General features: G+C 56.4%; 2 protein-coding genes across 5 annotated transcripts in view; both read right to left on the minus strand.

Moving 5' to 3' along the window:
- Positions 1 to 622: 622 nt before the first annotated feature.
- Positions 623 to 5,486, minus strand: NECAP2 (NECAP endocytosis associated 2). The gene is made up of 8 exons (XM_027693204.1): positions 5,273 to 5,486; positions 4,492 to 4,592; positions 4,309 to 4,413; positions 3,131 to 3,212; positions 2,567 to 2,669; positions 2,059 to 2,218; positions 1,867 to 1,948; positions 623 to 1,465 (listed from the first exon to the last, which is right to left on the minus strand). The coding sequence occupies exons 1-8, from the start codon at positions 5,368 to 5,370 to the stop codon at positions 1,417 to 1,419; spliced, it is 780 nt and encodes a 259-aa protein (XP_027549005.1). The 5' UTR covers positions 5,371 to 5,486; the 3' UTR covers positions 623 to 1,416.
- Positions 5,487 to 6,822: 1,336 nt separating this feature from the next.
- Positions 6,823 to 13,908, minus strand: part of SZRD1 (SUZ RNA binding domain containing 1) — a 23,653-nt gene continuing 16,567 nt past the window's right edge. Inside the window, exons 3-6 of one of the 4 annotated variants that reach the window (XM_027693183.1) lie at positions 11,301 to 11,350; positions 11,003 to 11,080; positions 10,138 to 10,389; positions 6,823 to 8,810 (exon numbers count right to left, since the gene is read on the minus strand). In XM_027693183.1, the coding sequence (XP_027548984.1) occupies positions 8,708 to 8,810; positions 10,138 to 10,389; positions 11,003 to 11,080; positions 11,301 to 11,350 (483 nt within the window). In that variant the 3' untranslated portion in view covers positions 6,823 to 8,707. Of the gene's footprint in view, positions 8,811 to 10,137; positions 10,393 to 11,002; positions 11,081 to 11,300; positions 11,351 to 13,908 lie in introns of all 4 variants that reach the window. The other 3 variants (XM_027693181.1, XM_027693185.1, XM_027693184.1) reach the window with 3 other exon arrangements.

A 13,908-nucleotide genomic window follows, 5' to 3' on the forward strand; every position in this document is an offset into this window, starting at 1 on the left:
GGAGGATCCAGCTTTAAACCCTCCCCCGGGATGTGGGAATGTGCCGGGACTCGGGAGGATCCCCCGCGCCGCCGCCTCTGGAGCAGCAATGTCCCCCCTCCCGGGTAATTCAGGATTTTTCCCCCCGGTAAGGAAAGGCGACGGGAAATCCCCGATCCGAGCCCAAAACCCGCCCCCAGCGGGGGCCGCAGACATCCCTGCTCCCGAAACAAGGGATGGATCCCATCCCAAACCACGCTCTGCTTTCCAGGGGGTCTCCCACCCTCTGTCCCAATCCCCCCGCCAGGGAAAGTGCCCTTTCTCCTCCGATTACCGGGACCAGGCAGACGGGATTGAGGATTTACGTTGCCTTGGATCCCTGCAGCCAAGCGGGAGCTGCCTCATCCCCCCCCCCGAGCACTTGTGTCCCAAAAACCCTCCTTTTCTCCCCATTTCCTCCCTCACCTCCCTCTCCCGGCGACCTTCCCCAGCGCAAACCACTGCTAAGCAACAGGTTCTGTTGTGCTTCCCTGGCCAATCCCGTTCCCATTCCCGTTTCCTTGGCACCGCCGAGGACAGGGAATCACAGAAGCCCATCCCAGCCCCTCCGAGCCGCCCCGGGGGGAGGAAAAGACTCCACCGCGGCATCCAAAGCGTTTTATTGTTCACTCTGAGGCTCACCTGGCTTTGCTGCCAGGCCCAGGGAAAAGCTCTGAAAGCAAAATGCCCGTCAGCCAGTTGGAAAAGGAAAATCCAAGGCACTGAATAAAAAAACAAGTGGGATTTCGTACGTGGAAAAGGCTTCATATAAATAGGTAAGAAAATATTTCTTTGCTTAGGGAGGAGTCTCAGCCCCAGCTCTGTCCAAGAGACCGTTCTGTCCCTAACAAAAAGTCCACAGAAAGAAGTAAAAAATCCTGTCTTCGAAGGAGAGCAGGAATAAAGCAAACTTCCCAGAGTAAGAAATGAGGAATTTCAGCATGGAAACACCACGTCTGGAGCTTCCCAACATCCCAGGTAAGTGCTCAGGAAGAAAACCAAGGTGATATTTGGCATCTTGGCGGGTGCTGGTGTGGAGCTGGGAGGTGGGATGTCTCCAGGAGGATGCTCCTTGCCCAGGGAAGGATTTATCCAGCCCAAAAAACCAAGGAGAAAGTCTCTGAGGAGACCTCAAGTACCCTCTTGTTATGGAGGAGAGGGGACGAACCGGATGGTTTCTCCCAAAGGAGAAGGTGTCCTGTGATCCAGGGGGACAATAACAGACCCTGGATGCAGCAGGCACAGGGGTGTGGAGTGTTTTAAGGCACGTGGTTGGTTCTTTCCAGCACTTATTCCAGCATTTTGATGCCAGGCGGGATTTAAGGGCAGGAGTGAGGTGTCCTGAAGCTGCTTCTTTGGTCCCAAAGGAATCCCAAGGATCCCAGTACCCTTGTGGGCTCAGAACTGGACCCAGCCAGTGTTCCCCTGAGTCTGGTTAGGAGTCGACCTGGAGAGAGGGAAAAACAGGGAAAAAAGGGGATTTAGACCTGGAAAGGACATCCAGGCAGCAAATGGGCCCTCCAGGATCACCCCAGAATTATCCTGGAGCAGGAAGTGCCCGTGGACTTGAACTCAGGGAATCTGCACCCCACAGAACCATGGAATGTCCTGAGCTGGAAGGGCCCCCAAGGATCAACCAGTCCAACCTCTGGCCCTGCCCAGGACACCCCAAAATCCCCCCCTGTCCCTGGAAGTGTTGTCCAAACGCTCCTGGAGCTCTGGCAGAGCTGCTTTTGAATCCCGAAGTTGGGATTGGGTGGAGCAGTGCCCCCACCCCAGAGTGGTTTTCCAGCAAAACCAGCGGGATTTGGGGCACCCCCCTCCCACCCAAAGCCCCTCCAGGCTCACCCCGAGGCTTTGGCAAAGTCTCCCCAGGCGTCGGCAGCGGGAGCAGCGGGAGCAGAGGGCTGAGGCCAGGACAGCACCGAGTCTGTGGGCAGAGAGAACACCAACCCCAGGGGTTATTTCCTGCCCTTGTTCCCGCATTCCCCCAGCTCCGGTGGATTAACGGAGCCTCTCAGCCCTGCCGTGCCCGCCGACCTGTGATGGGCGTTCCCGGGAGCCGGGCGGGGCCGGGCAGGGAGGGCGGGCGCTCTCCGCAGGATTTCCCCCCGGGAGGTGGTGGGAGCAAAGTCAGGCCCCCGGGCCCTGCAGGACGTGGTCTGGTGTTCCCTGTGGCTCCTTCTTTTTTCTTCATGTTCTGAAAGAAGAGTGGGAAGTTTGGGTGGGGTCACGTTCAAAGCCACAGCGGGGGAGCGAATCCCACAAAGCCAAAGGGGTTTGTTGTGGGGATAAAATCCTGCCGTGCTGGGATATCCCACTGCTGGTGCATCCAAAGGGGTCACACCAAGGGTGGGGTTTTTTGCCCCAAAATCCCACAGACCCGGTTCTGGAACCAGGAATTGTAACATGACCCCCCACAAATCCCTGCAGGCAGCGTTATCCCGATGGGCTCTGCTCCAGCATTCCTCCTGCACGAGGACTCTGGGGAGAAGCTGCTGCTTTCTTGTGCCACCCGAGGTTGGAATTAGCTGGAAAAGCCCCTCACAGCGATGTTGAGTTTGATGGTTTGTCCTTCCTTGAATCCCAGATCCAGTTTGGGTCCCTGATCTGGGTCCTGCCGGGCCAGTTCACTCTGCTGCCTCACCCACCTGCGGGAATTAAATCCATGGAAAAGGAGACGTCACCAGGCTCCCCCAGACAAATCCTGCTCAGGATCATCCCCTGTGCCCGGCAGCAGCTCCTTAAAGGCTTCGGACATGACCCGAGACCTCACCTCTGGGGCACTGCGGGGACGATTCCCACGGATCCTCCGGCCACCCCTCCCCAAACCCCACCATTCCCAGCAGCTGGAGCAGCACCCCAGTCCCTCAGAGGCACCCCCTTACAGGTGGCATGTGAAGGAGGGAAATAAATCAGGGAATTTGCCCCCTTTGGGGCTGGGAAGCCCAGTTTGGGACACTGCTGATACAGACTGGGAAACAGCGGAAAGAGGGAGGGCAGGGATACAGGAGACTCCAGCTCTTCCCACCACACCTGCCCACTTCTCCAGCATTCCTGGGGGACACCTGGCAGAACTGGAGCTGAGGAGCCGGGAAAGGCACAGACTCACTTGAAATGGTCCTGCAGGGCCACGTTGAAGTCGAAGGCGTCCCCTCGGTCCGCGAAGCCGACCCCGATGAACGCCCGGCGGCCTGGGAACGGGGAGGGATGGGGCTGGAATGCACAGCAGCGGAGGAGGAGGGATGGGACAGTCCATCCCACACATCCTCGTGCCTGCTGCCAGCTCCAGCGAGAGCTGGGACTGTAGAGCCTGAGCCATGGCACTGGAGATCATGGAATCACAGAATCCCAGGATGCTTTGGGTTGGGAGGGACCTTAAAGCTCATCCCATCCCACCCCCTGCCATGGGCAGGGACACCTTCCACCAGCCCAGGATGCTCCAAGCCCTGTCCAGCCTGGCCTTGGACACTTTCAGGGAAGGGGCAGCCACAGCTTCTCTGGGAATTCCACCCCAGCCCCTCCCCACCCTCACAGGGAGGAATTCCTTCCCAATAGCCCATCCATCCCTGCCCTCTGGCAGTGGGAAGCCATTCCCTTGTCCTGTCGCTCCATCCCTTGCCCCAAGTCCCTCTCCAGCTCCCTGGAGCCCCTTTAGGCACGGGAAGGCCACAATTAGGTCCCTGCAAACCCTTCCCTTGTCCAGGGATTTCACCTCGTTGGTGTAAAACCCCTTGGAAGGGAACACAAAGCAGAGCTGGCACCACGGGGAGGATCCCATGCCCTCACTCCAACACCAAGCAGGAAAATCCAAGTGTTTGTGTTCCTGGTGAAGGTCAGAGCCCTGCTGATGTGTGGGAGTGAGAGAGTTCCTCCCTCTGCCACCCTGTGCAGGGGATATGCCGCCCTGGAAAGCAGGAATCCTTCCCACATAATTCCTCTATTTGCCACCCTGTGCAGGGAGTATCAGCCCTTAAAAACAAGAATCCTTCCCAAAAGGAGGAATCCTTCCCAGACAATAATTCCTTCCTTTGCCATCCTGTGCAGGGAGTATCAGCCCTTAAAAGCAGGAATCCTTTCCAAACAATAATTCCTCCTTTTGCCATCCCAGGCAGGGAATGTCCTGCCCTGGAAAGCAGGAATCCTTCTCAAACTAAGGAATCCTTCCTAAACAATAATTCCTCCCTTTGCCACTCCGTGCAGGGAATATCCCACCCTGGAAAGCAGGAATCCTTCCCAAGCAGGAGCAGGGAGGGCTCTAAAGCCTTCCCAAGGTCTGTGGTGACACACCATTCTCATCCTCGATGCGGATGACGAAGTATCTGCTGGAATCCGTCACGCTCTCCACAGCAATCCCCGGGAACTGCTCCACGGGCGCCTGGGCAAAGAGCTCTCCTGGAAAAGAGAGACAGGAGTGGGATAACTCCGGGGCACGGCAGCACATCCCCGCAGGATCCGTGGATCGCCCCTCACCCGAGGTCTTGTCCTCCAGGCGGATGAAGGCGGTGCTGCCGCGGGCCGTGATCCGCAGCCGCCCGCTCCAGGCCGGCTGGTCCAGCTGCCACTCCGCGGCTCTGGAAAACAGGGAATGCATCTGAGCTGCTCCCCCCAGAGCCCCCTGAGTGCCCCCCAAAGGCCCCTCGGAGCTGGGATGGGGAGCCACGCTGGGAAGGAGGGGGTTTGTCCCAAGAGCTCCCGTTTCCCCCAGAGCAGCTGCTGGGTTTGGGTTCGGGGGCAGCAGCGAGCGCTGCCCGGGAGGTTTCAGTTCCCTTTCCACGGGGGTTCGGAGAGAAGCAGCTTCTGGGTGGTGCTGGGCTGGGCCAGGACAGACTTTAGTCCAGGACTGACAGGAGGGGGACCCCAAAACACCCGGGGGGATGGAGACAAGCCCTGTGGGGCTGGGATGGGGGACAGGGATACCCCGGGGGGACAGAGAAACCCCCTGAAGGACAGAGATACCTCAGGGGGCAGTTCTTGCTGCCCCCGGGGACTTGCAGACCCCAAATAACTTATGGGGTCTATATAACCCCGCTCCCCACAGTGAGGGGTGAACCCCTAACACCCTCTAGGGAGGGGACCCCCACGAACCCCATAGGAAGGGGCTGCCCCCAAACACCTTATGAGGAGGAGGGGACCCCCCACCCCACGGCCGGGGGGACCCCCGAGAGCCCACAGGGAGGGGACCCCCGAGGGAAGGGGCGGCTCCCCCGCGCCCGGAGGCGCTGACACCGCTCGGGGCGGGCTCGGGCCGCACCTGTAGCCGCGGTTGGAGGCCCTGGGCGGGACGCGGTACACGAGCACCGCGGGCTTCACACACAGCACGGCCTCGTAGTCCTCCTGCTCCGCCGCCATCGCAGCCCCGTCCCGGAGCCGCTCTGTCCCGGGGCCGCTCTGTCCCCGGGTCCCTCTGTCCCGGGTCCCCTCTGTCCCGGGGCCGCTCTGTCCCGCCGCCTCGCTGCTCCCTCACTGCCGCCTCCGCGGCCGCCCCAGCGCGGGCGGGACTTGCCGTCGGGACGCGCTTCCGCATCCGCGGCGCCCCCTGGCGGGCGGGAGGACCCGCTGCGGGGGCTGGGGGCTGGTCCCAGTTTGCTGCTGGAACTGGGAACCAGCTCGGCCGGGGGGAGCGGCCACGTCCCGGCCTGGACCCTTCTCCTTGGAGCTCTGCGGCTCCGAGTCACTAAATTCAGGGGGTTGTGGGATTTTATACATAAAATAATTGTTTATATAATTATATATTTATATTCTAGTCTATATATTCTGTATATTCTATTCTATATATTATATTCTACCGTAATATTATATATTATATATTTTACTATATAGAATTATATATTATTATGTATAATATATTATATAGTACAGTATTTTATAATATAGTATTATATAATATATACTGAATATTATAAAACACATATCCTACATATTTTTATATATTTATATCTAAGTAGACATAAAATATTTTTAATATTTATTTTATATATCTATTATACATTTATTTCAGTATTTATTTGTATATATAGACACCATATATTTATATTATAACATTATATACTACATATATCTCTATATATGTTATATATGTTGTACTATGCTATCTTGTATTATATATTATACATATTTTATACATTTACAGATACTTTTTATTTTATATACTTACATCTATTATTTATTTATTTCAATATTTATTTGTATTTACAACCCCCATATATTTATATTATAACATTATATATTATATACATTAACATGTTATGTTGTATTGTATATTATGTTGTTGTATTATATATTACACATATTTTATATACTTTAGCACATATTTTTATATATTTGCAGATATTTACTTGTATATAGTTCGTTTTATATAAATTTATATGTACTTATTTATATTTATTTATACTATGTCATATAATTATACTATTTATATATTATAAACTTAAAAGTAATTAAAAATCAGAATTCCAAGGGAATGGGGGCCTGTGGGAGCTTCCAGGGCTCCCAGAATCCTCCTGCCCTGGGCACCTCCACAGCCTCCCCCTCCTTTTCCAGAGGTTATGGAGCACAACAGCCACAGGATGGAGCAACAAGATAATTAAAGTTAATTAAATTAATTAATTCATTAAAAATCGCCTGCTCACATCCAGGGTTGGATCCACATCCTCCCTCCCGGGACATCTCCCACCAACCCTAAAAACGGAGCAAAATCCCCCCTCCTCTGACTCAACCCCACCCCCGTTTCTCCCAGCTTTTCCCTTCCCGATGGATTTGGAGCTCAGGCCCCGTGAGGAATAAAAGAGGGAGAACCCAAAGTCCTTAAAAGTTTAAAGACATTTATTTAAAATACAATTTATAAAACGTTTTTCTCTCCGGCGCAACGTTTGTGGGGCGCAAACACGCGGGTACCGTGTCCCTCCTGCCCTCCTCGGGACGCGGGCGCTTCCCGCAGGAACGCCGAGCCCTGCCCGCGGGCGGGACGTATCCTGGGCACCGGGATGGGGCGGCCGGGAGGATTCCGGGGCGGAGAAGGACATTTCGGTGCTGGAAAAAGGAGATTTCGGTGCTGGAAAAGGGAGATTTCGGTGCCGGGGATGGAATTTCGGTGCCGGACACGGAGATTCCGGTGCTGGAGGAGGCAGTGGTTGAACACTGCCCAGCCCCACCAGGAGCCGGGTGGGTTTGGGGTTTTTTGGCTATTTGGTGGGTTTTTGGGAATAATTAAGGAAAGGCGCGGTGACTGCGGTTATTGCTGACATCCTTCTCCCCTCCCGCTCCCTCCCGGAGCTCATCCCGACCACCAGCCGGGGAGGGAAAACTGAGACCCCCCCCAACCACTGGGGGCTGGGGATCCCGGGGGAATCCCGAGGGAATCCTGCCCCACCTGCAATCAGCCTTAAGGAGCTCACTGAGCTCCGGCGGATCCGTGGGATGCACAGGTAGTTTTTCTTTTCCCGTTCCTGTGGGATTTAAGCCGTATTTCCATGCAGGAAGTGCTGCCCCGCACGGACACCACGTCAGGATTGGCTTGTTCACCCTTGAACCTACTGAAGGCAGCACCCAGAGCCTGGGAATCTGCTGGGAATCCGCCGGGAACCACACAGGGAATTCCAGGTCCCCTCCGAGAGCAGCATTTAGTGTTCATCTCATCCCTTGATATTCAGCTTCATCCAGGGGGGAACATCCCTGTTCTTGCGGAGCACCGGCCTCCCCGGCCTCTTCCCGGGAGCTGGAGGAGGACAATCCCTTTCCTGAAGATGGAGGGATCATCCAGGCTCTCTCCAAGGCTGGGTTTGTTCCCGGTGTCTGGAATTCCGGGAGGCAAACGCAGCTCGTACCGTCCCTGAGGGGTCGGACCCTCTGGACATCCCGCTCTCCGCTCCAGGATACTCTCCTCCTCACCACACAGCCCAAATTCTTCACTGCCTGCCCCTCTGTGGCCAGGCAGCAGGAATTTTCACGGGATCACTCCACATTCCCTTCTCTCCAAAGCACAAAAGAGCCCAACCAAGGGGTGTTTTAAGCTTTTCCTCAAAGTAGCAGGAAAAGGGAGCTGAGCTTGCACAGGAGCGAGACGTGGACCAGGTCCGGCTCCGAGGTATCCCGGGGGATCCAGGAGTCCAATTCTTCGGAAGGAGAAGCAAGAGCTTGTCAACCCCAAGCCATTCAACTCACGGAAATCCATTGGAATTCCTTTGGGAACACTGAACTACCTCTGTGGATTAACACAAACAGGTCAAACCCTTCCCACGCACTCGGCCGATCCCAGACAGAGAAAACAAACAGAAAATCAAACAGAAGAACCCAAAATCCTCAGAAACAGAACTCGCTCTGGAAGTGATGAGGACAACATGCGTGGCTGGGGACACTTCCCATCTTTTTTTTTTTCCTTAAATGCCAGGGTTTCGAGTACAACAAACGTTATTGCTGGCGCCAGCCCCGACCCGAGCGGCACACGCAGCTCCCGGTGCCCGAGTCCGGCACCTCCCTCCTTCTCCCGCTGGATCCTCGGGACAGCCCTCGGGATCGCCGCTCACAGTGGGTGCAGAGGGGAGGTCACAGTGCGTGGGGCTGAAGGTCACAGTGGGCAGAGCGAAGGGGTCACAGTGCAAATCATGCCGGGAGTCCCCCTTGCCCAGGTCCGTGTGTCCGTGCCGGGGGCCCGGCTTTCCGGAACGGCGGAACCGCGGCACATCCGCCTTTATCTGCGCTGCTTGAAGCCCTGGGAGCCATCGGGGCCCAGCGGCTGCCGGATCACATTGTTGGGCTGTCGGGTGTCCTCCGGCTGCGAGATTCGGGTGGGCCTGCAGGGAGACAGGGGTCAGACCCGCAGGGAACGCGGGGTGGAATTCTGTGTGCCCTCGGCAAAGCCCCAGGCGCCCGCTGAGGGGGGAATGCACCAACACGGGAATATCGGCACGTGCTTCCCAGCAAGGGAGGACATGGAGCTGCTGGAGCCAGTCCAGAGGAGCCACCAAGGGGATCAGAGGGATGGAGCAGCTCTGAGATGGAGAAAGGATGAAAGAATCGGGATTGATCAGCCTGGAGAAGAGAAGCTCCAGGAGCTGAGAGCCCCTTCCAGAGACTAAAGGGACTCCAAGAGAGCTGGAGAGGGACTTTGGACAAGGGCCTGGAGAGACAGGACACAGAGGGCAGGGCTTGATGGGATACTGAGAAGAAATCCTTCCCTGTGAGGGTGGGGAGGCCCTGGCACAGGGTGCCCAGAGAAGCTGTGGCTGCCCCATCCCTGGAAGTGTCCAAGGCCAGCTTGGACAGGGCTTGGAGCAACCTGGGCTGTGGAAGGTGTCCCTGCCCATGGCAGGGGGTGGCACTGAATGAGCTTTAAGGTCTTTTCCAACCCAACCCATTCCATGATTCTATGAGGATGACTCAGGGTGCCCTCCCTGCTCTCTACACCCCCAGTCTGCTCTTCCAAGGTGCTCCGATCATCCCACGGCTGCACCGGGCACGGCCGGGGCACCTCCAGCCCCGGGGGCACCACTGGGACCCTCCGGACAAGGAGGACACGGAGGGGCTGGAGCGTGTGCAGGGAAGGGAACGGAGCTGGGAAGGGGCTGGAGCAGCAGGAGCGGCTGAGGGAGCTGGGGGGGCTCAGCCTGGAGCAAAGGAGGCTCAGGGGGGACCTTCTGGCTCTGCAACCCCCTGACAGGAGGGGGGAGCTGGGGGGGGTCGGGCTCTGCTCCCAGGGAACAAGGGACAGGAGGAGAGGGAACGGCCTCCAGCTGTGCCAGGGGAGGCTCAGGTTGGATGTCAGGAGGAATTTCTCCCTGGAAAGGGTGGTCAGGCACTGGCAGGGGCTGCCCAGGGAGGTTTGGAGTCCCCATCCCTGGAATTGTTCCAAAGGCGTGTGGATGTGGCACCTGGGGACATGTGGTGACCACAGTGCTGGGTTAATGGTCAGTCTCGATGATCTGGGACGGCTTTTCCAGCCTTAATAATTCCATGATTTATGGCCTTATCAGGCACTTCCACTTCCCTCCACTCCCACCTAGTGGAGGCTTTGCTGACACAGCACTGCTCCCTCCTCATTCCTCACTCTGCTCTCCAAGGAGCTCATCCCTGAGCTCTGCCGGGCAGGAATTCCTGAGGAGCACCCGGGGCCGCTCTCACCTGTCCAGGATGGGCTTCTCCTGCTCCTCCTCGGGGCTGGCGCTGCCCAGGATGCGTTTCCTGGCCTCGGCGTACTCCGCCTCCCTCTGTGCCAGGGATTTGACGGGGAAGGCCGGCCGGCTGGCAGAGTTGGGCGTGCTGAGGACGCCGTTGGTCGTGGGCCTCTTGAGGATGCGGATCTGGGGGGGAGGCCCCGAGGGAAGGCTGTCGTCCTGGATCACGATGGGCACTTTGGGAGGAGATTTGGACTTTCTACTGTTTGAAACAAAAACATCGGGTTGGGAGTTGGGGGTTTTTTTTCCTGCTCCCAGTGTGAATTCCTGGTGGGCAGATGCCATTCCTGTGATTAATGGCAGCCTGGAGTAATTAAAGAGCTCGTTATATTCGTAACCCTAAACTGGAGCAGCAGATTAGCTGGGAAAGGGATGGAAAATCAGGCCCTGCTGCGTTTGACATCATCAAACTCCCCCGAAGGGAAGGGAACAAACACTGGGTTAGCATTTCCAGTCAAAGATGTTGGTATAAGCACCTTGATTTCATTCCCTGCAAGGAGTTTCAGGGCTCCACTCACCAGGATACCCAGCCCTCACTCCAGCCCTGCCAGTTCACTCCTCACAACCCCTCTCACCATCAGATTATTTTTACAGTCCCTTTTCTGCCCGGAATTCCCAGAGAATTAATCCCATGACAATCAAAGGGGAAAAAAATCCCAACAAGAGCTGTCAGCAGTGAGTAGAAACCCCTCTGGCAGGAGGCAATAACACCCCTCCCCACCCTCAGCCAAAGGAAGCAGGAAAAGAAAGTCTCCCTGATGCAAGACAAGGCAAGTCCACTGAGGGCCAGGAGCCGGGATTACCTGACTCACCCATTTCTTCCTGGGAGAGGCTTTTTCTTACAAGGCTTCCCCAAAGCTGTAGCTACATCCCGTCTGGAAGACCCGGCTCTGAAATAAAATCACTCTCAGGAAGCTTTTGGCTGCCCTGCTGTGGGTCCCAAGGGCCATCCAGTGGCATGGATACAGGGATTCCCTAATCCTCAACTCCAACCCAGCACTCCCTGCTCAGTTTGAAGCTGTTTTCCCGCTGTTCCCACTCCCTGGGCCTCCAGCTGTCCAAGGGCACCTCGGGAAAGCCGGGATTTCACCGACCCCGCGGCGGCGTTACCTTTCCTTCTGTGTGATCTTCAGCTTCTTCTCCAACCGCCTGTCTATTTCCTGGAAAAGACGGAGAGAGAGATGGGAATGTGATGGATTGAATCCAATAAAGCCCAATCTCATCCCAGAGGTGGGAGTTTGAGCCTGGCTGAGCACAGATTTAAGGTCACTCTTCTGTACCTGTACCGGGGGGAGGGAGGGTGTGATTCCATCCCAGGATGACTTGGGAATAAAGAGGCAAGGAAAAGCAAAGCCACCACGGATATTCCAAGAGAAAAGTAAAGCACCACATTCATTCTCCTGTAACCAGAAATACACCTACAGCAGGCCATGGATCTGGAGCATCGTGGCCTGATGCCCTCATTGCTCACTTTAAGCACTTCAGGTGGCCAAAGAAGCTCTGTTTTGGGTTAAAAAATGGGATTACACAGCAAGGTATTCCCAGATCCCAGCAGGAACCTGTGTTAAACCTCCTGGGCAGAGGAGGAGTCCAGGGAGTGATCCACAGGCCTGATTCCAGCCGGGAGCTGAACCTGGATCCCGTGGCCAGGGTGATCCAAGGCCTGCTTCCAGCCAGGAGCTGAGCCTGGAGCCTGCAGCCATGTGGAGGACTGGCTGGCAGGGCCACATTCCTGCCCCTGCAGTCAGGAGAAGTCCCTGCCCTGCCCCACACGCAGCCAGGGAGCTGCTGGAGTGGATCCGAGCCCGGCTGAGCTGCTCCTGCCCTTGGCTGCCAAGTCACCCACGGCAGGACACGTTCCCACCCCGGAGCACCGGGATCTGAGCACCTCTGTCCCAGGCTGGAATCAACCCAGCAAAGGTGTTGGGGTGTTGCAATCCAAGGGATTACAGAGAGACTCTTGGCTGAAGAGGAGAACAGAGTTGAGTTCCAACCCTTCTCCAGGTGACCTGCCCCAACCCCGCCGGTATTTTTAGATCCCGTGAAAAGAGGTTCCGAAATAGCTCTTCGTGTTTTATTTAATCACCAGGGAGGGAGGAAAAACGACCTGAGAGTGTCCTGGTTTTGCCAGCTGATAACTGGCAATACTGAAGGAAATTCCAAGCTTTTGGCAGGATGCAGCTGCCCTACTTTGAGGCCTGTTTGCTTCCCCAAGAAGCCACGGGAGCTGTCCCTGCCAGCACAGACCGCGGCGGGCACGGCTCGGCAAAGGAACTGGTCTGCACGGGAATTCCCTGCTGCCCCAGTGAGCAGGGAATGACCAGGAGTCACCAGGAGATGCCAAACCACAGTGTTTGCTGTGGGTCACACGGGCCAACAGCCCATGGGAGCCTCCACCTAGAAAGCAATGAATCATTTGGGGGAGATAAAGGGTGGGTGGGAGGTTGAATTTCCTACCAAACTCTGTCCTGGGAGGCACCAAAACCAGGGAGGAGCTTCACCAGGTGCTGGGCTGGAGCAGGGCACAGCCACAGCCTCCCACGGGGGGCAAACACCCCCAGCTTCCTTCCTCTCCAGGGAACTGGGAGGAAAACCCCATCCCAGTGCCGTGCAGGAGGGAGGGAAAACGTCCATCAGCTGCCTGCTGCCCTCACGGAGAGGAACAGGGAACAGGGAATCAGACATCCCGGGGAGCAGGGAGGTGCTGGGGAGCAGCTGGTGGCAAACAATGGAAGTCAAACCAAGGGGAAGGGGCTGGCCCGTCCCTGAGCCAGACCAGGTGACATCCTGCTACACAAGAGCCTTTAAAGCAGATTTGCACACTCAGAGAGTCAACCACGGCTCCCAGGGCCTCCTGGAAGCCATGGGAGCTTCCCCAAATGTCCCTTAAGAAATATTTTGGCACGTGGAAGAGAGACAGTGACAGGAAAACAGGGTGGAAGGTGGAGAAAATACACCCAAGAGCTTCCCAACTCATTTCACTTTGTGCTCAGAGCGAAATCAGCAACTCCAAAGCCAAGGGCGAGTGGGGATCACGGTGCTGAGCCCCCCAGCTGGGAGTGTGGGGCATGGAATTGGGACAGGACACAAGGAGGGCTCTGCTCTGCTCCCTCCCTCACAGCAGGGCAGAGGTGGTTTGACCAGAGCCACGTTCCCACATCCCTGGGGCTCTGCAGAGTCAGCCCTGCGATCTCCTGGAGCTGCAGAGCATCAGCTGGAGCTCAGCCCCTGGAAACATGGGGAATAATGTCCCTGCCCCAGGGACTCCCCATGCTGCTGGACAGCTCTGGAACCCCCACAGTGCCCGTGCTTCCTCCAGCACCACCCACAGCCTCCCCAGCCAGAGCAAAACCCCAAAGCAAAGGGCTCTGATCTGCTCAGCACCACAACTCATCCCAAGAAATCCTTCAAAACCATCAGGAGCCCTTCACTGTCCATTTTGCTCCTTCCCACTCCTGGGCAGAGCAATTCCTGCCGAATCCTTGGGGGTATCCCAATCTCCCAACGGAGCGAAGGCGCGTGGTCCTGGAGCACAAACCACCCCAACCACTCTGGGCAGCTGCTCCCTGACTGGGGAGCTCCTCACACAATCCCACAGAATCCTTTGGGTTGGAAAAGCCCTCCCAGCCCATGGATCCCCCCTGTGCCCAATGCCCACCTTGTCCCCAGCCCAGAGCACTCAGTGCCACGGCCAGGCCTTCCTGGGACACCTCCAGGG

The sequence above is a fragment of the Neopelma chrysocephalum genome, unplaced genomic scaffold, assembly GCF_003984885.1.
Source record: "Neopelma chrysocephalum unplaced genomic scaffold, ASM398488v2 Primary Assembly neopelma1_90, whole genome shotgun sequence".
Taxonomy (NCBI): domain Eukaryota; kingdom Metazoa; phylum Chordata; class Aves; order Passeriformes; family Pipridae; genus Neopelma; species Neopelma chrysocephalum.